We start from the raw sequence: 22,766 nt of genomic DNA, 5'->3' as shown, positions 1-22,766 counted from the left end.
AATAACACAAAAATCCCCAACCCAAACCTTACATTTCAATTTCCCTATCTATAGTAAATTACAGATTTCCGAACACTGGAGTTTCTCACAAACATCCGTATTTTTGGATAATTTGTCTAAGAAGTGCTTATTCGAATCTACTTTTAAACTGCTGTAAAAAATCCCTAATAGAAGAGACACACACAAGTAAGTAGCTATGAATATAATTATTAACTGAGATTAATAAAATAATTCTTTAATTAGTGGCCTAAATTGAAGTTGTAAAATTTTAAATTTGAATAGCTTCGAACTTCAATTATTATTATAAATTGAACGACGGACTTCCATCGGCCCATTAGCTCAGTTGGTTAGAGCGTCGTGCTAATAACGCGAAGGTCGTGGGTTCGATCCCCCCATGGGCCAACTTAGTTTTTGCTTCAAATTAAATCATTTCACAAACATTTCTCCCCGGTTAGGAACCTTTTTTTTCTATGGTTGTTCCTTATTTTATAATTCTCCAACAAACTAGAGGCAAAATAACCACTGCGTTTCGGAAAAAGACAGAGAAAAAAGAGAACGATAGGCTTCTGGCCGTAACAATTCCATCTGTTTTTCTTATCACACATTTTTTCTCCTTTCATAATTTCTTCGTTCAGTAAAATTATGCAATATGTGTTGTGTTGTGCTTAACAGAGGGTGGTCGAATAAGTCTAGAACTGCTTTTACAAAACACTCTTTGAAAGTCTGGATTTACTTTGATTGATAGTTAATCTTGAGCCTATTTTCACTTTGGTTTCTCTTCGTAAGGAGACTGAGTTTTGCTTCTCACCCTTATCGCTTGTCACGATTCATCCATCTTTTGCCAGATTTTTGAAACAAATCCCATGGAAACCTGATGTTTTCTACAGATTACTTGAACGGTCTTACCTTCCAGAATATCTTTTCGGATTGCTTTTTTTCGACAGAATCAGCTACAACTTTCGGCATTGTTACTCCTATCAAGAAGGTTATTGGCAGTGTTTTCACTTGTGAAAATTTGTTGCGAATTACCTTTTGTTAGGACAAAAAGATTGTTTTTAATTCATCATCATCAACGGCGCAACAACCGGTATCCAGTCTAGGCTTGCCTTAATAAGGAACTCCAGACATCCCGGTTTCGAGCCGAGGTCCACCACCACCACCCTAAAAGCTGTCTGGCGTCCTGACCTATGCCACCGCTCCATCTTAGGCAGGGTCTGCCTCGTCTTCTTTTTCTACCATAGATATTGCCCTTATAGACTTTGCGGGCTGGGTCATCGTCACCCATACGGATTAAGTGACCCACCCACCGTAATCTATTGAGCCGGATTTTATCCACAACCTGAGGATTTTTCTCTCGAACGCAGCCAAGAGTTCGCAATTCTCCTTGCTAAGAACCCAAGTCTCCGAGGAATACATGAGGACTGGCAAGATCATTGTCTTATACAGTAAGAGCTTTGACCCTATGGTGAAACGATTCGAACGGAACAGTTTTTGTAAGCTGAAATAGGCTCTGTTGGCTGACAACAACCGTGCGCGGATTTCCTCATTGTAGCTGTTATCGGTTGAGATTTTCGATCCTAGATAGGAGAAATTGTCAACGGTCTCAAAGTTGTATTCTCCTATTTTTATTCTTCCCGTTTGACCAGTGCGGTTTGATGTTCTTGGTTGGTCGGTTTTCGGTGCGGACGTTGCCACCATATACTTTGTCTTACCTTCATTGATGTGCAGCCCAAGATCTAGCGCCGCCTGCTCGATCTTCCCATGATGTCGATATCGTCAGCATAGGCCAGTAGTTGAGCAGACTTAAAGAGGATCGTACCTCTTGCATTTACCTCGGCATCACGGATCACTTTCTCACGGGCCAGGTTAAAGAGGACGCATGATAGGGCATCCCTTTGACGTAGACCGTTGCTGATGTCGAATGGTCTTGAGAGTGATCCTGCTACTTTTATCTGGCCTCGCACATTGGTCAGGGTCAGCCTAGTCAGTCTTATTAATTTCGTAGGGATACCGAATTCTCTCATGGCCGTGTACAGTTTTACCCTGTCTATGCTATCATAGGCGGCTTTAAAGTCGATGAATAGATGGTGCAACTGTTGTCCATATTCCAACAGTTTTTCCATCGCTTGCCGCAGAGAGAAAATCTGATCTGTTGCTGATTTGCCTGGAGTGAAGCCTCTTTGGTATGGGCCAATGATGTTCTGGGCGTATGGGGCTATCCGGCCTAGCAAAATATCTTATAGATGGTACTCAACAATGTGATACCCCTATAATTGCTTCACTGTGTCATATTTCCCTTTTTATGTATGAGACAGATAATACCTCGTTGCCAATCGTCAGGCAAATTATGGGAAATGGTATTTATAATGGTACATTGTAAACAAAATTCTCCGAATTTCGCATAGGTATAGTACGTCAACAAATATTTAAAAGTTATAACTAAAATCGTAAATATTCAGATATTCTTGAAAATTACTGCTGCGTGCAATTATATATTCTTATAAATAAAATTGGAAGTCACTGTATATTACCTGCAATAGAAACGGTTACCATTTTACTAGAACTTGAAGTAAATGAAACGATTCCTCTTGCAAACAACAGAATAGCAAGGAAAGCTAAATTGTCTGAAAATTTTTAGGAGCAAATATAAGACGCCGTTAGATTAAGTGACTTTGCCAGCCTCCAATTGCAAATGGTGTTCAACTTTTATGCTTCGTAGGGTATGAAAATAATAGCCCTGCACAAGAGAATATGCTTTTTTAATTGGGAATAGGCAACAGGGCAAGGATTTTTTATGGTATTCAGTAAAGTTTTTATGAATGACGGTTTGGATCGGGCAGTGAAACATGGACGCTTCTGGTATAAAAGTTTTGTGTTTATCTTATGTGTGGAACTGTTTCTCCGCGTTTTTTCTTTTCGCAGATAGCTAAAAATTCAAAATATTCCTTCATCATCCTAAACAATCAAATATTACCTAGTCTCCCATACTGATGCGTACATACACGCACTGAAGTTTACCGTACGCCTTTGAATATTTGCGCTTTATTCCGTGTGCAAAAGCATACATACCTATATATATATATAATTGAATGTTCCTGGTAATAACGTACATATATATCCATCTGAATTGGACACTACCCGTAAACTTCATTAGTACATGTATATATGCTTCGCTCTCAACAGCAATTATAAATGGTACATCCTTCATAACTCCTCAATTACCAACCACAGTTGCAACTCATGCAACTGTGAGGAGGAGCATAATATCTCACCAGGCGTCATAACTCTGTTTACAAGACTCTCCATCAAAACCTTACACAGCAAGTCTTAAAAAATGATTAGGTCACAGTGAGATCAGTACACCACCGACTGACCCGTTCACGATAGGGCGGATCTAGTTCTGCTTCTCAAGGAAGAACAAATTTACTTCATAATCGATGTAGCCGTACCGTTAGATCGGAACACTCTTGAGAACAGCAGGAAAAAATCAGGAACTACAGGTCCTTAGTGGACGATATGAACTAGATATGGGGACTGCAAAAAATCAAAGTAATCCCATTTGCAATTCCAGCGATGGGATAACTCACAAAATCTACATAAAGTGCTGAAGACGCAGAATCTAATGGCCAAAACTATCATTCTTGGAACCGCCCCATTTATTTTAAGACTTAAGCAGTTAAGCTTTTGAAATAATACCCCATGCAGTTACTTTGCTCGAATAGGATACCAAATGTTTACCTAATCTTTTCAACAGAATCATGTGTATTCGAAGCTTCCCCGAATATATACCGTTTATATGCATTAGAAAGTACACTGCTCACTCGACCTTTCATATGTTTTCCATAATTTGCATTATTTATAATGGAATTGTCAATAGTTTTCTGCTTCTTCCAATCCTTTCCGATATTTCAGCCACGAAAAGATGACAATCTCTGCACTTTTCTCAGAGAGATCACAGAAGAAGATAAATCAAAAACCACTACAACAAGTACAACAAAGCACAATAATACTAATATGTAAAAAATAACAATAAAAAAACAGAGTGCTATTCAAGTGAATTATTGTATCCTCTTTAATAATTTATTGAACAATTCCTTCTTTCCAGGACAATGGAAGAAAGCCCGACTGTTTCCGATCTTAAAGAGAGGGAAGGATTCATCCATTCCTAAGAGCTACCGCCCAACCAGTTTACTGCCTAGCATCAGCAAAGTATTTGATGTTTTTGGTATTAAAAGCCTTGAATGGGCATATTAAGAGGAAGGAATTATTGTCGACTGCGAATTGGCCATGATTAAAAATTTGATTTCGATCTGGACATTCGACAATACACACAATAACTAAGGTAACATCTGATATTTGCTGGCAGATTAACTATGGTGGGTGCGTAGGTGCTTACCTTATAGACATGGAGGAGACCTATTTGGTTTAACTTGAGTGCTAGCCAGATGAAGAAAATAAGGATCTTTGTAAGGAAATGACTGCCCGCTTGCACATAGCTTAATAGGACTGCGTCGTCAAATTATGAACATTATGTAAGTAATGAGGTGATTTATGCAGCTGCTGCTGTGCCGAGAATCGAAACGGTCATCGTTATGTTGATTCGGAATCACATAATGCGATCCGCTCCGCATAGTAAGAACCCTTAAGTTTTGCAGCCGTTCTACCCAAATAAAGGGCATTTCGAGAAAACTCCCACGGCAGGTTTCATTCCTCCCGAACCTGTCGTGGATCTGGAGAGAACAATTGATGTTTAGCTAGATGAAAAGGAGAAATATTGTATTGTATCTATGTATTGTATTGTACGTATTGTAATTTTTTTGTATTAGCCTTAAGAATAAATTCAAATTTCAGAACTAGTTTTTTTAAGTGCAGAATTATGTTAGGATATTTCTTTTACTTTTTTTTCGTCAACAAGACACAGTTAACCTCGTCGGGTTTTTGACCATTACCCGACAACTAACATATTATTTTTCAATTTAACGTATTTTGTTTTATTGATTATAATTTGTTATTTATTAGCAAAAGATAGGGAAGACAGCAACAGTTTGGTGTGTCTAGCAATATTAAGGCCCTGCTACCTGATAATATGGGAAGCCTGTTCTCAAGTGCTAGGTCCAGTTCCGTCACAACATCAACATGTAGTCTTTCTAAGTCGGACAAAAGCATTCGCCGAGAAAAATGACGAATATGATCCAGTCAAGCCCACGGTGCTGCCGAACGGATCAAAGATTAAAAAAGAAGGTCTTTTTCTGAAACTACACTGAAACTTTTTGATTTTCCTATAAGTGTCAAACGGTGACTGGCGTTCTCTTGGCAATGAAAAAAAAATAAAAGAAAAAGATTCCTCTGAAAATCATTCAACTTTGCTTATTTTCCCTATATAAATGTCTTACTTATGCAAATATACATATATAAGTTAACCGAACCTAGCCAAATATATCTGGGGTCTAATTAAATGGAGGTTTTGAGCTATTATTTTCATTATATATTTAGAATTTATTTTGAAGAAGAGAGAGGCGTTTGGAAAGGGCAGAACATTAACAAATCAAAAACAAAAATCGGAAATTAAATAGACCGTTCAGGTAAAACGACCCGCATAGTATAATCTAGAAAATGTCGATCACTTCACTTATATAGAGGTGGACCTTGGCAAAGATGGGTTGAGAATTGCTAGGTGAAATTGATGGTTAATAGCAGAAATTCAATGAAAGCCGTATTTTTATATTTGATTTGTTTATTTAAATGCAAAGTCTGACCTGCTTCTCAGTTCATAGTAGACTTAACCCTTTAGCAATTAGTTAAATTTTAGGGAGTAGCTCACTTCAGCAGAAAAGAAAGGTAATTAAAAGTTATAATTCCCGGGAAGCGTCTGAAAGTAACTTGTACCCCCACAATGGAAATAAACACAATGAAATTAAACGGAAGAATCTTACAAACAACGAAACACATTAATTAGCCAATAATAAATAAAGTCAGGAAAGGGTCACAATAACACAATTGTAAAACGTTTTTGAATAGCGCATTTTGTGATGAATGTTAAGACCAGTAAAAAAAGAACCCAGAATGCCAGCCAACAACGGGAAAATTTCCAATTGTTTTCAGTCGAAAGTTTAACTAACAAATAACTCTTTTATATTGAATCGAATCAACGGGACCTTCACACGAAAATCTATGATCCTACCCAATTAAAAACATTCTTTAAATACCTCATACCTTCGAAACTGAATAAAATAGTAATACAGGATACGCAAATTCTAGACAACTATAATATAATGGTTAAATGATATGAAATCACATTGTTGCTGCTGTTAATGTTATCTCTTTACTATTTTTGAGCAGTTCTGGTGACACTGGGCTGTTTCGGTAATACAAATAATAAATAATCTGGTGTTCAAGTTACCATTCAAGATGGCAAATAAAGTGGAAGCTCCTTTTCATCATATTCTAAACAGATTTCCTGCTTACTGTTTGGGATTTTGAAGCACAGGCATTTCATCCCGTTGATGTTCACTGGAGTCGTTTTGGGCAACTGCTAATTAAGTGTAATTTTAATGTTTTTATTAGTGCGGTACGCAATGAATCAATGATAATAAGTGTTCGGAGTTAAGCACTAGAATTCTGATCATAAACAAACTTTATCAATAGATCTTTGAATCGTTGTCAGTACACGTTGTTGATATTTTAAACGTTCAAGCATTTGTTGTTATCGGATACGATTGTACCATTATGGTAGCGGAAGCATCCAACGAACGATTTAAAGCCAAACATTTGCTTGACAAGGGAATGTGACAAATCCTAATCTCAATGCATACTGCAACTACAAATTGGAACAGAAATTCAAATGAATATACAAACTTTAATAACAAACTACATATATTCAATTTCATCTCACATTTTATCAAAATTTAAAACCTGAGTGAATACTCACAATTCCGAAAGTTAAATTTTCATAACTAACAAACCGAAATCCTTGATCTTCGATCATTTTCTTGTATTCTTCTTGATTCGGAAATCTTCGAATACTTTCCACTAAATATTGATAAGCGTCCCAATTCCCAGCCAAAATTTGTCCCATTGGTGGAATTACTTGAAATGAGTATTGATCGTAAGCCTTTTGCAAAACTTCATTTGTAAGGTGACTAAATTCTAAGCATAGGAACCTCCCTCCTGGCTGCAGAACTCGGTACGCCTCGGCAAGAATCTGTAAAAATCAAACATGTTATAATGGAATACAACAAACTGCTATTACTCCTACTCGATCAATATGGGTACAGTTTCGAGCACCAAAAGCAATTGTATAAGCGCTGAATGTGTTACTTTCAAACGGTAACTTCTCTGCATCAGCACAAACCCATTCTATGGTGTCACCATTCGGACTGACGTCCTTGTAGCCAAGCCGTTCAGCTCTTGCCATACCCACATCCAGCATATTCTGATTGATGTCAGCAACTGTCACGTGACTTTTTTTCCCACCATCTGGTGAGTCTGGTAAATTTTTTAGGTACTTCAAAAAGCGAAATGCTATGTCTCCAGTGCCGCCTGCCATATCAAGGAGTTTTGTGCCTCTCGGTGGACTTAATCTTTCCATGAAAATATCCTTCCATAATCTGTGAATACCCAGGGATATTATATCATTCATCAAGTCGTAAGATTTAGCCACTTCTTCGAAAACTTTGTGCACTGAAATAAAGAAAAATTCACATCAAATGAGGTTGAATGTTGATCTGATTGGTACAGATCCAATTTACTGCTAGACTTGCGATAAACATTTCTACCACATTTCTTTCATTATTTTTGCATTCAGAGTTCCAGTAAACAGTTTACTGAAAGAGCCCTAAACTGAAACGTTAATGGGATGCTTAACGATGCGCTGAATGTATGGTTTACCATGTATTGTCGCGCGCCGGCACTCAGTTCAGTTCCATTTTAACTAACGGATACCGTTTGAGAGAAGTCGTCTCCTGGATGTGCCGCTGGTAACGTCCTCGAAAGGGGTCACCATCTGTTAGTCGCCTACTTTCGCTGGCGTTTCGCGTCCAAAACCATCCTGACAGGGGTGAAGAGCTGCGACCCCGCAAATTCAACATCGACTGCTTGTATGATCCAGCTGTCGATCGACAGTGGAACAATTGTCTTGCTGATAAAATGACACCTGAGAATATCGATGAGAAAAAAATTCTCTTTTCTTGGGTAATATGCGTATCGTCGGCCACGTCCCGAAGGAGCGTCATAAGATCTGGCTGACTGCGGAATCGTGGAGGCGGATCGGTAAATGGGTGATATTGAAGGCTCTATTGGCCGTTGCGAATGATGGCAGGCGTGACGCGTTCGAATTCCAATGCCGTATCATATTCCGGGAAGTTCAGCATGGTGTGCGCCGTGACAAAATGGAATTTGTAATTGCGCTGGTCAGCGGAGCAGAAGATACCGCGGTACGTAATGATTTCACAAGTGTATAACGCATCAGGAAAAAACTTGCATGTTGTTGCAAATCTTTCGATGGTCCTGTGAAGGACATGGATGGTCGACTTCTCATCCACGATGACGAACAAGAAGAGGAAAGAACACTTCACCATGTTTCTTAACCGCACCACATCCGGTGAAGTTCTGCCTCTAGTAGATAAAATGGTTAATCACCGTAACATGCGAATACGGACTATTCTTCCAAGCACAAGAGAAATCATTCTTGCCATCAATGCACTAAAACGGTGAAAACCCGCCGGGCTTGATGCAGAGTTATTTATTGCTTTACCTGCAGTTACTGCAGATCTGCTACTTCCACTTGTACGGAAATCTGGAGAATCCGAGACCTTCCCAGGGAGTGAAAGAAGGGAATGATCGTTAAAATCCCAGAAGGGCATCTGTTTTGAGTGCGACAATTGGAGGGGTATCTGCGTGCTTCCTACCGCCGCAAAGTTAATAGCTAAAATAATACCGGAACGCGTCAAAGAATATCTCGAAAGCTTTATCGACAGAGGGTAGACTAATTTCCCTTCTGGATCCTCCTGCATTTACTACATCAACACCCTACGGATCATCTTGAAACAGTGCACGGAGTTTAGAGCATCAGCTACTTTACATCGATTTCGATTTGGAAGGAGAGCCAAGTAGATTTGGACTACAAATAAACACCAACAAAACCAAGGTTCTCAGTCTGGCGGGTCATCGTACATCGCGGGCAGAGCGTCGAAGACGTCGATCAATTTGTATATCTGGGAACGGAAGAGTCAGTGGGTTGGTTACACATTAAGGAGATGCGGCAATTGTATTGCAACCTCCACTATGCAGTGAAACCCACTGTCCTAAGACAGCCGACGAATGGGTCATCCCAAGGGCACTCGTTGCAGAATAGTAGCAAAGGGCTGTCATTTCGGGAAGTCCTGGGGGGAGCTGAAGTACATTTCAAGTAACCGCCAACCATGGGGCATAGGTGTGGCTGATGCGCTGTGCCCCACCAACGGTAAATCGCAACCATATACCATATATATATTTTGATGAGAATGCCGGAATGGCAGTAGATAAAAATGGATGGTGATTATATTGATTATTACGCCATGCAGTCACCCAATATCCCACCAAGGACGACATAATTGTTGGCGAAGTAACAAATGCAACCCTATTTGGAGACGCTATTTGACTTTATCATTTCAGCTGGTCTCATTATTGTGAAAATAGGGCTTCTGTTGAATCAAAAAGAAGTGGCTGGTGGGTCTTACATAACCTGACAATGGAGCTCATTTTCAGGCTACCGGTGCTTAAAATTTAGTCTGGCTGTTGCGGACGAATAGACTGAAATACAAAAACGGAATTATAGAAAAATGGATGAAACTCTGAATCCCAGACTTTTAGTGCTTTAAAGAGTTTTACCCTACAGCAGATAAAAATTTGCTATGGAAAGAATAGCTAGAAATCAAATCTAATGTAGTTTACAAGAAAGCTTTTTTACGGTGCAGGGCTTCGAAAACACGATACCAGCGACTTTTGAGAGTGGGTAACCGGACTCCCGGCCATCGACCTTATTGCCTCAATAAAGGAAAACTTGGCTAGGTAGCCGTTTAATGCTACAAGAGATAATAGTGAAGTGGAAATGAGGTCCACACTGTATCCTTTTCGTAAGAGCTCGAATTAAGGAAGGTCTAGAGCTTCGGGAACTCAGTACCGGCGGTTTTTGGCAGTGGAAACCAGGAAATTACGCTGTTGAGATCATCGTGTTTGCGGGCAAGGAGATTTTGTCAAGGAGGGACAAAGAAGAAGCCAGAACACTGCCAAATGGAGAAAGAATACCGCGACCTTCGAAGTAGCCTTAAGAAAGTTATACGGGAAAATACGTGGAATTGCTACGGGCAACTGTGGCTTTAGCCAAATACGAACCCATGGGGCAATGCGTACAAGCTTGTGATCAACACGATTCGCGGGCAAAAATTCCCCCAATTGACGTGCCCACGACCCTTGTTCAAAATAGTCGTAATTATTTACCCACAACAGGAACAAAGTGGACCTTAGTCAACGGTTCAACAAGACGTCTTTTCAATCCCGGGGTAACTGTGGTGAGATCTGTGGACGAATTGAAGATTATAAGGCTCCTGGATTGGACGGGTTTCTGAATAAAGCCCTGAAGATAGCTGCCAAAATCAGGACCAAATGGTTCACAAGCACATTTGAATCGTTCATGGTGGAGAGAGCGTGTCCCGCCCAGTGGAAGAGGCAGAGGTTAGCTCTGCTACCAAAGCCCTAATAACCACCTGGCCCATACTTTTCTTATCGCCTTATTTGAACTTTAAGCTGGATATTGGCTAAGGTGACATACGACCGACTGTTTGTGTCAAGCTAGCGGTTATCACCCATTAAAGCAAGGTTACGAATGGTTACACTGAACGCCACGGACGAAAAGACGAAGTCGGTCCTTTTACCAATCGCAGGAAAAACAATACTGTCGAAGACCTGATTGGTAATTCGTTCTTCTTTTTTTTCAGCCTTTGTCCCGTTCACAAGCGGGGTCGTCTCGTCGTGATCGGCTTCGCCATTTGGCTCTATCGAATGCCTGATCTGGGTGCAATCTCGAGGCTTTCAAATCCCCATCCAGCGTATCAAGCCACCGTTGCTTAGGTCTGCCTTTTGGTCGTTTATCATCGACTTCGATGTTCAGACCAATCTTGGCAAGTGAATTCTCGTTTGCACGAATTGCGTGACCATACCATCGAAGACGCCTCTCTCGCAACTTTTCCACGATCGGTGCAACCCCATAACGATCGCGGATATCCTCATTTCGGATGTGATCTAAACGTGTGGCGCCACTAGTCCAACGTAGCATCTTCGTCTCCATTACCGCAAGACGCCGTTCATTGTCTTTTATGGTTGGCCAACACTCCGAACCATAGAGTGGATTGGACGGACGACATTGCGGTAAATTTTAGATTTGAGACGTTCGTTGATACGTCGATCACAAAGGACACCAGTTGTGGAACGCCACTTCATCCAGGTTGCGTTAATGCGTGAAGCAATTTCATAACGCAACCTGATTGGTAATTCGTTATTGGATAAAAACCAGTATACGAGTACAACGATTTTTCCAGCTGAAGTACATTCAACAGCAAAGGCGACAACCTCAGTGATAGACAAACAATTGAAGGGCAGACGTATTGATGCAGCGAAAGTCAAGGATCCTTGAAGACGTTTATCTGTCTCTTTACCATATGAAAAATCGTCCAGGAATGTGGAAATCGTTGGAACTTCATATCTAGATTCAATATGATGGAATTGCTCTGCGTACCTGGTCACTGTAGCATAAAGGAAAAATAAATCTCGCAAGTTTTACCAAAAAGGGTTCAATTCTTCCAACCAGAACGATTGGAGTGTCATTAACATTGGCAAATATATCAAAAATTCGGAACAAGGTTTCACATGAGGAGTGACAGAGATTAAATGCCATTAGACACACCAAACTTCTTCTCTTCTTCCTCATCCTTGTACTAAATTCCTCCCGGTAAAACCAAATAAAACTACCAAAAAGTTTATTTTGTTGAAAAGCAGAGAGACTGACCATAATTCGTTAGCTGCACGTATGTTACAAATAGGAGTATTATAAGATGATATGTGTCCATATTGTGACGAGGAAGTGAAATACACAGAACGCTTCTAATGTGAATTTGCGGCTATGGGCGCATTAGGCATCAAATTTTTGGTGATGGTTGCAGAAAGTAGCATCACATCGGCTAATAAAAATCCTGAAGTACATTATCCAATCTAAGATATTCCAAAAACACGACTGGGCCTACAACTACATACTAGTAAATAACAAGACGTGCATTCTCCTCGGTAATTGTTAGAGAATATGAGTACCGACTACCAAAAACAGTCAGTTGTGGGATGTAAATGGGGTTGACATGTTTTGCCGCAATTGATAACTGGGGCTCAAGTGCCTTTCTAGGCCTAAAGTTTCGACTGTTAAAAAATAATGTTTTTTACCGACCTTTGTGTCCTTTTTCACTCTCTTTGACTGTTTTAAACCCAAAATGGGTTTCACCTTCTTTGCCTTCAGGATTCCTTGCCTGTTCCGTTGATAATAGTCGTATGGTTGCATCCTGTACTTTCCACTTTCTAAGTGTGCAATGGACCGCTTGAAAGGTTGGCCTTATCAGACCAACAGACCTGAGAGACATTTTGCTGCCACTCCTATCTAAAAGACGAAATTAGCGTTAGGAAATTTAAGAATATAATTCAAACCCTCACAAAACAATGTTTCACAAAACCCCTTTTGCTTGACGTGAAAACCACGATGACTTTGGGGATAATTGTGAATGGGTGAAGTCAGCTGTTCTCGTTGCCAGTCAGCTGGTAATGCTTTGTTTACGTTTGAGCTTTACTATTCTGGGTAGTTGACGTTTCAGTTGCCGCTGTCTGTTTTGCAGGCCGTTTCCCAGTTAATCGTTAATCATGACTCAATCGAGATAAGCATGGGATCATCAATCACCGCCATCGATACGCCCGCGCGTTACTTCTGAAAGAGTGTTGCTGCATGAACGTTTGGGCAATGTGATGGCAACGATTGCAAATAAAACACAATCTCAGGATACTTCGATGGCACAAACAAGTTCCGCTGGGGGTGAGTGATTTGCACATGATTTTTCCAATCGTATTATCTAATAAATTCCACAGCCATTCCAGAATGTAAGGAGTTCCTGCTCAACCACTTTCAACAACGCTCTGACTGGGATTGCGGTCTCTCCTGCATTCTAATGATTCTGCCGAGAAACCACCGCGAGCATTTCCTTAGGGATTTCGAGAGGATATGCGCTGAGAATGGTTTCGGACGCAGTACCTGGACAATTGACTTATGCTTCATTCTCAGGCAGTTCAATATTTCCTTCCGGTTTCTAACGAGGACGATAGGCGTTAATCCAGATTATAGAGGCCACAGTTATTACGATAAGATAATTTCAAAAGACGAGGAAAGGGTTAATAAAAAATTCGAAATAGCTATCAAGGATGGCATGGACATTGAGAAACGTACGATCTCCATCGATGCTCTCATTCAGCATATGGCGCTAAACGGTCCTGTCATAATCCTGACCAACGCTGCTCTCTTGTATTGTGATATGTGCAAAAAAGATCCATTTTTCCGTAGCAAAAGGTATGTATTATATGCATTTTGCTGAAGTTCCATTCTCATTCAAAATCGAAGATCGAATACACTCCTCCTCAAAATTATATGTCCACACTATTTGCCTTTTAAATAATTTGCCTCTGGAGATACTTTACTAGTGCACACAGCAATATTATTTTACTACTACAGAAATATCGAGTATATTAAATTGCAGGGTTGGGCGAAGTTGACCCCCATAAAATCTTACGTCCCCTGTTGTTTTTTGGGTTTAGGATATACATCATTGAGATGGGTTGCCTTTCAACTTCTGGTTATTGTTATTTTTGCGTTATTGTTACCTTAGGGAAGGATATCCTTTCACCCCGAATAAGATGGGACGACGTAAACCTCTCAGTGAAGCTGAAAAAACTGAGATTTTTGATTATTGTAATTATGCACATTCCAGTCGGTGAAACGTGAAACAAATTTGACGTAGTTATGACGATGTTAATAAATTTACAATTATACGGTAATTAAAGGGTAAAAAAGCATTCAGATGAACATTAAAATCTAAATGCACGCGTAAATGTCACATTATGAACAAGGGGTCAAATTCCAGCTGCCTGTAACGAAATCAAATCGAATTCCGAACTCAATGCGCTACCTGAGATTGTAAGACAAACGAATTGCTAAAGCAAAATTGTTATTATTATTTCCGAGTTGTCACAATCTCGGCTGATGCCGGATTTTACCTAATAAGTGCCACGCATTTAGGCTCGGACGATCCTACCTACCTAAAAACTAAAGGAGCGCTGGTGGTAGTTCAATGGGAGAATCCGTCGAGAACTGCCCGCAACATCGAGCACGTATGCAGAATGGTGTACTTCTGTTCTACTGTTCGAACCAGACTGTGAGAGTCCCAGGACATCAAGGGAAACCGTGAGGGATTTAGGTACAACACCTGTAGCTGACAACATTATGGGAACTACAACCACCCGCTCGAGCCTTGATGAACTTTACGGATGACTTGGATTCGACACTTGTCTAATTTAAACTCCATCCGAATATCACGGTTGAACATGTCTATTATTCGCAACAGATTTCTAAGATGGTCGTCAGTACCAGCATACAGCTTGATGTCATCTAGGTACAAGTGTTTCAGGTCGCATTTAACACGTAGGTCATACTTTACTGAAAAACTATGCTCTCTAGCATCATTCAGTAGCCATGAAAAGAGGCTCAGTGCCATACAAAACCAAAGGGGACTCAACGAACCCCCCTGGAAGATGCTTGAGGTATTAGCACTCTCAGATGTACGCACTGATAAGGTAATATGCCATCCTTCCATGACTGACGCCAAAAACTTTATTAGTTTCGGATCAATGCGATACAGATGTAGGACATCGATTAGCCAGATATGCGGAACGCTATCGAAAGCCTTGGCATAATCGATATAGCAACTAAAGAGGTTTCTTTGGCCTCTAGTTGCTTGTCCTACAACTACCGACTCGATAATGAGTTGCTCTTTGCAACCCCTTGACCCAATTCGGCAGCCCTTCTGCTCCACGGACAGAATGTTGTTGGTCTTGAGGTACGTATTGACCCTTCCACTAATAATGGACGTGATGAATTTGTAGAGGGTTGGTAAGCAACTAATCGATCTTATGTCTGCGGGGTCCTGCAGGGTGTCCTTCTTAGGGATAAGGTTGGTAATCCCCGCAGTTAGGAAGGGTGGAAATTCCTCTGGCCGACTCATGACCTGATTTATGCTGTGGGCCAACCGACTGTGTACGCTGGTAAATTTCTTATACCAGAAATTCTGCACCCGATCCAGACCTGGGGCCGGATAACCCACGAAGTCCACCCCAATACTCTTTCGCTTCCGTCACCAAAACTGCACTGTCTGGACGCTATGTTGGTATTCGTTGAAAGAGCTCCGCTAGTTCCTCGCGTATGTTGCATTCTGGACGCATCTGGAGTGACTTTCGCCATACGGTTGTAACCGACTGCATACGACAGAAAGTTCTTGCTTTAGTGTGTCCACAATTTCAACTACGGGTGTTTTACTGGGGATGGCATTGCTTCAGTAAATCCTCTGCGCTTTATTCTTCACCCGTCTGCTGGCATTGCCAGAGCTGAGTTGAGTCAGCCTAGCAATGTCCTACCTTAGTGAGTCGCGTTGACGTTCCAGACGAATTTTCCAAGGTGGATCTCTTCGGTCACTCAAGCTAATAACGCGAAAGCAACTGCACCACAATACACAAATGATTGTAGTTGCAGCAGCGATATATCAGTACACAGTCGATATGCAATTTCATCATTGATTAGAGACAGAATTCCCGGAGCTGCTGGAGATGCATAGAGCCTGGGAATACCTGGTCTATGCAAAGGATCCATATCCGACAATTCTATACACGCTCTTTGGAATTCGTCCCGAACCTGAGCGGAAACCTCAGCTGGACGGTGGAGAAGAGTGCTTCGGCGAGTACTGAAACTGTTGCCTGCAGTGCGGTGTGGTGTTGTTGAAGCCGCCGCCCTTGCCCCCATCGACTCTCGGTCACGAGTTTCCGCGATGACCTCAAGTCGAACACGCTCCCTGATGATGGCTGATTATGTCGCTGCGAGTAATAAAGCGGTACTGCTCGCCCGTCGCCATTAATCTGTCTAATTTCGCAAACTCCGCTCTTGATCATGTCAGGGTCACCAGTTTGTAGCATTTATATTTGAAAGGCGTTCATAAACGGTTAAAACAATCATGTTTATTCGACTAGCAAATGCTTACAGGAACTCAAAGTAAGAAACAGCAAAATAGCAAAATGCGTGTTTATAAAGGCGAGAAAAAGATATTTTATTAAGGAGCTGAAATACGTCTTGTCGCTATGAATTCAACTACCATGCGGCGTTCAAATCAATTTGCAGTCTCCACAAAATATTGTACTGAAGATATCTAGTGGCCTATTTCGAAAGATTAATAAAACAATGATAGCCACCAAATAAACTACATTTAAACGGCGAAATTTTGTTTTAAACGGCGAAACTCGACTCACAAAATCGAGATTTTCGACCACTTAAGAAATATTTCTTCACATAAATACTTTTGTATATAATTCTTGAATAGTTAAGAAAGCATTTTAGCCAGAAAAAAAATGGTAAAAAAATTACAAGGTGGTATTCATTACTCCTTAAGACTATTCTGTGCTAATGCCCTTTCTGTGTTGCTATGTGGGAGTAGCACATTGAACTACATCTGCGAAGTATCATTGGAGAATGGTAGTAGCCTGATACTATTTCGAACAAAAAACTTGACCACACAGGTTGCTTCTCCGTGGACGAGTGGATCAAAAGGCCGGAGTAGCTACCCATTGCCACATCATACATTATACATACATACATTAAGGAAGGACGACAATTCCAATGCAGTAGAATCCCAATTCTAATATTACTGACGAGTATTTTGGAGTACTTAGCGCAGAATAGTAGAGGAGGACTGCAAATGTTTCCGGATTTCAAGAAATTCTTCTCGAACTCTACGGTGTATCTCGTTCTCAGTCATCAACTTCGGGAAAAGTTCGATGCATGTGAATTTTTTTCGTTACTTTTTCTTAGGATGAACTAAATGTAACGCCTAAAGTCATACAATTCGTCAGTCGAAACTGTTGAGCGTTCTGAAGGAAGATGGTCTGCGGTTGATGCCAGCTTCATCTTATCAACTATCTGAAAAAAAATAGATTCAAAAAGTTTTACCATCTATCTGTACTCGTTAGCGTTACCAACCCATTCAAAAAACCATGTAACTTTTTATTCAGACTTTGTAATAATAGCACCCAATTCGCTTTACTTCACAAACAAAGCTCAATTATAAAAATAATGAGGTTGAAACATAGTCGAAAGTGAAAATGACTGTCATACATTACACATACATAGAATTTAATAAGAGACATCAAGTGCTGACCAAAAATTCGCGCTTTCCACAATTCACTTTGGTTCTCAGTTTAGTCCTTTTAAATTGAAATTCTCTAGCTTCACACGCAGGAGGAATCATTATCTTAGCATTGAAATTGTTCATAAAATTCATCAAAGGGAATGTCGTCTTTTTATTCTGAATATTCATCATGAGCTCTATATTGGTGCTGTCTGGGTGCAAGAGCAAACATTCAATGAATAATAATGACAACTTAACAACAATTGAAACATTTCAAAATAATGTCCCAATAAAAATATTTCATTCTCTTAATTACAGATATTCAGGTCACTATGTGGTTCTCTGTGGATATGATTTGAACAAAAGAAAAATTAAGTACAGAAATCCTGCTAAAGAAAACCGTAAGTGTGCATTCAGTATTTTGGTAAACTGCATTACAGGAGATGATTCTTTCAGACATCTGCGTTGCTTCATATGAACTAATGGACAAAGCAAGGATGGCTTACGGAACCGATGAAGATATAATTCTCATATATTTATAGAGGTTAGAAATATAACTTAAAAATGTGAACGTTACCACTGCAGTATGAATTTAAGGCAATATTTTTTGAACAAATGATACATGTTTCACTTTTGAAGTGTTTTTATGTCAAATGTATTTTGCTCACAGCACGAATAAATTTTCTTAATTTACCTTAAACAATGCATTGAATTTTTCGAAATTGTACTTTTATCATCTTAAATTGCATAAGAAAAGCATGCAAGCAAATATAACTCAAAATTGCGTTTACCAAACTCCAATTTCCTTCCCTTCGTTGCAGCCATCTACTGTACAGCTCCTTCTAGAGGGTTTTCGGATCCGCCCCCTTTTTTTTAGAGACAGTGTACCCCATTTCGTTAGAGATCCAAAGGAATCATTTCGGCGATGGCAGACACTAGCTCACCAGATAATGTCCTATAACCCCTGCACACCCTGGTTTTTGGGGCTTCGATAGCACAATCAATCTCCTTCCACAATGCACAATTCAAATGTGCTTGTGAGCCTGATTTTACCAGCCAACTTCAAAGCTGTCTTCGGAATTCCGTCCAAATCCCGGAGCCTTACCATCCCTAATTCGTCCACAGATCTCTCGTAGTTCCTTCTCGATCACCTCGGGAGTCGAGAAGACATCGTGTTGAACCGTTGACTGAGGCTCACTTTTTTTCTGCTATGAGAAAACAATTGGGAACAATTTCGAACAAGAATCGCGGGAAAGTCCCTTAGGGTGAGTTTTGCCCACGAATCTTATTCATTACAAGCTTGTAAGCAATACCCCACTGGTTTGAATATATTTGTCAGGTAGAGCTGCTTGTAGCAATTCCGTTAGCAAGATTTCCTAATTCCACCAGTAGTTTAGTTTTCAAATATGGTGGCAACGGTGTCACATTTTTCCAGCGCCGTTCCCTTTGGATCATGACCTCCATCTAAAGCTATCAGGAAGTCCCCAGGAATGCTCCAGTGGACCAGCCGGCTTTCCTGGTTTTTCCACTTCTGTTGCACGTCCGACGATCTGCTCCTGTGGGAGTAGTGTTTACTCACTCGCCAGACCATCCCTTTCGCCAACGAACTAAGTCAAATCGATGATCGATCTTAGGCTATTACAATGGCAAGTTCCACTTACCCTACGATAAGGAGGTGTCACCTGCGTTTCTCGTGACTTTGCCACATGACGCTCGGGTATTTTTCTCTTCTACTGCTTTAATATAGGACAAATTACGCCCCGGATCAGAACCCTGACATTTTTATGGATATTCCTCCTCTCCTTGTTCATTTGTGCGTGTTCCCAGTGAAAGAAACGCTTTTCCTGTGTACTGCTTTCTACGCTCGTCTTTTATAACAGAAGCATTGATGTCGATACGGGGACTATCGGCATTCCTTTCAGAGTCCCACTACTGCCGAGAGGAAACGTAGCCCTCGGTAGAGAGCTTACAAACTTCAAACTCTTACGAAAAGGATCCGGTGGAGACCTCATTTCCACTCCACTATTATTTCTTGTAGCATTAGATACCAAAATAGAAAAGTTTCTGTCTACTGAGGCACCGCGGTCATTGGATATCGACAGCACGTTGCATACCCATAACGTATCCGTCGAGCGTTCCCGTATCCGCACGAACAGACGCACCTGATGTGGAGAACTCCAGACAGGAATACCCATCTCTTTATCGAACCATAAAGTGGCGATCTCGCTCGAGACCGATTCCAGCGACTCTTTTGTTTCGCCAATTCAGGAAACAACTTCTTATCCTCTGCAGTAAGGTGATCGAGATATGGTCGATCTTATTACATGTACGTTACTGGTAAGTAGAAATCCAACCATAGCTGCAAGCTATTCACCATTCTCATTCTCGCAATGTCACATTTATGACATCTCTCCAAGAATCCATTTATTTGCCGAGTGGAGTTTACCGTATCCACTTCTTGAGACGGTTAGGTATTAGACGGCTTATTAAGCTATAGTGACTCTTCCTCTTTTAAACAGCCTTGCGACCATCAATGACTCAAAATAATTTGTACATACGTATCTACAACCGCCAGACTCGGGTTATTGCGGCGCTGCTGTAATTGGCTGTACAATGTAATAATAATCGTTGGCGCAACAATCCATATTGGATCAGAGCCTTGAAGTGTGTTAGAGTACTTTATTCAAGACCGTAACGGTACACTACAGTAGACTGTAGGAGGCAATGTGGTCAGCATTGCGCTCGTACAATTTGATTGCTGCTAAAGAGTGCCAGAATGCATGAGTTGAAACCGGATCGGAATATCGAAACAGCTCTAATCAAAGCAAGAAAATAAAGACATTGTATGTCGCATTTTAATTATTTATTACCAACTAAAAATACAGTTCCATCTTGTATATTACTTATTCGTATTCTATTTATAAAAATTATCGTCTTTAAGAATTTTTCTTGTAAAAAAATCACAATATTGAAGGCGTAAATAAGAATTAAAACAGGAGGGGGCTAAAAACAAGAAAATTTTCACACGTACATAGTACTACTCACTATACACAAAAGTTCTCTCCAAACGAATATTAAATCACATAACCCTTTATATGCGTGACTAAAGGACGAACCAAATCAATTAGGTGGAAGGTAATCAAACAGAGAAACCGAAAAATAGATAAAAATATCATTTTTTCTTTCTTCACTATTCAAACGCCGAAACTGAACACTTACACACTAACTTACTAGTATCGTTGAACATTAATAAAATCAAGTACAACTAAATGTAAATATCGATCCTTTTTATCATTAATATGAATTGAGGCTGCTTAGCGTTGCCTCCGTGAATTAATTTGATAGTTCTTATGTTTTATATAATAACTGTACTGTTTTCTCTCCTGCTATTCCTACATTTAAGCCTTAGGAAACACTTGCTCTTCTACCTTTTCTGCGTCGGATTTTAAGTCTTCGACAAGCGCATCAACACAGTTTTTCGGTATCAGTGTTCCTACAATCTTAATACCTTCGGTGGTTTTCAATCGTATCACTTGCATCTTGTTGTTCGATGCGCTGCACTTCATCGCTAATATGTTTTCAACTCTTGACCAAACAGATAAAACTGAACCAGCTAAAACAGTATATGTACGGCGCCGCAGTCCGACCTGTAAATTGATATTCAATTAGACAGTAGAGAATTAAGCTAAGGACATATTGTTCCAGCGATCAACTGCAACTTTACTCACCTCACAGTCTTGTCCCATATTTACATTTCTACAGTTACCATTCCAATAGGCGTGTGAACAAGTATTCACCGAAGCGTCGTATTGTTGGATCCAATGTGGCTCTGCTTCTTCACTTGTCACTTTCTTGTATTTTTTCTCCAACTCGGCTAGAGACTCGTTACGGAACTGCAGACCAGTATTGGGTCGATGGACCTGGAACATCATGTCTTTCTTTGATGTTTTCGAATCAGCCTTCTTCTTTTGTGGGGACTCGATTTCAACAGCAAGGATCACGGTTTGCTTGTTGTTGCGAATCTGATGAGATAGATAGAATCCTTCCTTTTCACTAATGAGGTCTGCATATCTGTGGAAGGAAATTTGTAATTGAGCATATGATACATAGGGGGTCAGAGGTGAAGTTAGTAATTTCTTTGAAAGTTATGATTTATACGATAGAGGATATCAATAGTTGTTGAAATATTTGAATAGAAGCCACCTTGGTTTCGTGAGAGCTATAGTGGCGGAGGAATTGAACAGAAACATCATTTTCGAGATATACAAATTAATCAACGCTTTCAATGTTCTACCCATTAATGCAGATAGAAAAGTGCGATAACCCGTCAGACTAGAGAACCTTGGTTTTAGTGGTTTTTATCTTCACTCCGACCCTACTTGCGTCCTTCTCCAAATTGAGAGCCATTTGGCCAAGGACCATGACTCGGTCAGAGAAGAAGCAGCCATCAGCATAGTTCAGATATTTGAGGAAATATGCCAATGTGAAAGGAAGCCACCTCCTTCACAAGGGAGCATGAAGACTGCAACCAATGACAATAAGGAATAATATATCAGTGAAAAAAAGCAATTCTGCAAATTCCAATGAGATTTTACCTCAATGCAACACGTGGAATTTTGCGTCACCATGTGTGTGATTCAGACGCTAGCTGAAATCGAAGAGCATAAGATCGACGTGGAGACACTTTTGCGAAGAGACTAACTCTATTGAGGTAACCTCAAAGCTGAAGCGGATTCTGGTTAAAGAACGTAGCCACACAGACACAAAAAGCTTCCTACCGATCAGTCTAACGTCTTTCCAAATAAGAGCACTAGAAAGACTAGTAGATCGGTTCATAAGGGATACACACTTTCCGAAGTGACCACTTCGCTATGAGCAACACGCCTACCAGAAAGGCAAATCCACGGAGACCGCACTCTATGAACTCACTGCAAAAATTGTAAAGGCGATGTCCGAAAAAGAATATGCCTTAGGCGCATTCATGGACATTGAAGGTGCCTTCAATTATGCCTCATTGTGATGCGGCAAGACAGCATGGAATCGAACCGCTGCTAATCAGTTGGATCCTTCACATGATAAAGTGGAGAAAAATCCACATATCGGACGGCCAGAAGTCTATTGAAGCGGATGTCTTAGGGGCTGCCCACAGGGAGGGGTTCTCTCTCCACTGTTATGGCTCTTGGTAATGGATACCCTGCTGTGGCTCCTGGAGGACAAAAAAGTCTTCGCATAAGCATTTGCAGACGACCTAATAATAATTAC

At 40.4% G+C, this 22,766-nt stretch overlaps 3 protein-coding genes and 1 non-coding gene across 5 annotated transcripts in view; 2 read left to right on the top strand and 2 right to left on the bottom strand.

Moving 5' to 3' along the window:
* Positions 1 to 328: 328 nt before the first annotated feature.
* On the top strand, positions 329 to 402 carry Trnai-aau. Its single transcript has one exon. It is a non-coding gene; the product is annotated as a tRNA-Ile (tRNA).
* Positions 403 to 6,836: 6,434 nt separating this feature from the next.
* Positions 6,837 to 12,865, bottom strand: LOC119654854 (2-methoxy-6-polyprenyl-1,4-benzoquinol methylase, mitochondrial). Of its 2 annotated transcripts, none has more exons than XM_038060435.1 (4): positions 12,730 to 12,865; positions 12,470 to 12,676; positions 7,256 to 7,680; positions 6,837 to 7,201 (listed from the first exon to the last, which is right to left on the bottom strand). In XM_038060435.1, exons 2-4 carry the CDS (start codon positions 12,657 to 12,659, stop codon positions 6,899 to 6,901), a joined length of 918 nt encoding a protein of 305 aa, XP_037916363.1. In that variant the 5' UTR covers positions 12,660 to 12,676; positions 12,730 to 12,865; the 3' UTR covers positions 6,837 to 6,898. The 2 variants fall into 2 exon arrangements, with proteins under 2 accessions (XP_037916363.1, XP_037916364.1); XM_038060436.1 differs by having other exon boundaries at positions 12,470 to 12,672; positions 12,730 to 12,820.
* Positions 12,866 to 12,881: 16 nt separating this feature from the next.
* Positions 12,882 to 18,198, top strand: LOC119654855 (protein GUCD1). The gene is made up of 4 exons (XM_038060437.1): positions 12,882 to 13,102; positions 13,156 to 13,630; positions 17,823 to 17,905; positions 17,961 to 18,198. The coding sequence occupies exons 1-4, from the start codon at positions 13,036 to 13,038 to the stop codon at positions 18,044 to 18,046; spliced, it is 711 nt and encodes a 236-aa protein (XP_037916365.1). The 5' UTR covers positions 12,882 to 13,035; the 3' UTR covers positions 18,047 to 18,198.
* A 2,147-nt stretch (positions 18,199 to 20,345) lies between these two features.
* LOC119654027 (protein strawberry notch) overlaps positions 20,346 to 22,766 on the bottom strand; it is a 40,923-nt gene continuing 38,502 nt past the window's right edge. Inside the window, 2 exon segments of the mRNA XM_038059189.1 lie at positions 20,346 to 21,151; positions 21,233 to 21,575. Coding sequence (XP_037915117.1) covers positions 20,903 to 21,151; positions 21,233 to 21,575 — 592 coding nt within the window. The 3' untranslated portion in view covers positions 20,346 to 20,902.

The sequence above is a fragment of the Hermetia illucens genome, chromosome 4 (assembly GCF_905115235.1).
Source record: "Hermetia illucens chromosome 4, iHerIll2.2.curated.20191125, whole genome shotgun sequence".
Taxonomy (NCBI): domain Eukaryota; kingdom Metazoa; phylum Arthropoda; class Insecta; order Diptera; family Stratiomyidae; genus Hermetia; species Hermetia illucens.
This window is presented reverse-complemented; position numbering and strand designations above follow the sequence as displayed.

Bases quoted from the DNA above. Each gene is read 5' to 3' on its own strand.
- LOC119654855 (XM_038060437.1), top strand. From the start codon at position 13,036: ATGGCAACGATTGCAAATAAAACACAATCTCAGGATACTTCGATGGCA. The intron at 13,103-13,155 runs GTGAGTGATTTG...TAAATTCCACAG, and splicing joins ACAAACAAGTTCCGCTGGGG to CCATTCCAGAATGTAAGGAG. The intron at 17,906-17,960 runs GTAAGTGTGCAT...TGATTCTTTCAG, and splicing joins AAATCCTGCTAAAGAAAACC to ACATCTGCGTTGCTTCATAT.
- LOC119654854 (XM_038060435.1), bottom strand. From the start codon at position 12,659: ATGTCTCTCAGGTCTGTTGGTCTGATAAGGCCAACCTTTCAAGCGGTC. The intron at 7,681-12,469 runs GTCGGTAAAAAA...TCTTTATTTCAG, and splicing joins GAGTGAAAAAGGACACAAAG to TGCACAAAGTTTTCGAAGAA. The intron at 7,202-7,255 runs GTAGGAGTAATA...TGATTTTTACAG, and splicing joins ACTGTACCCATATTGATCGA to ATTCTTGCCGAGGCGTACCG.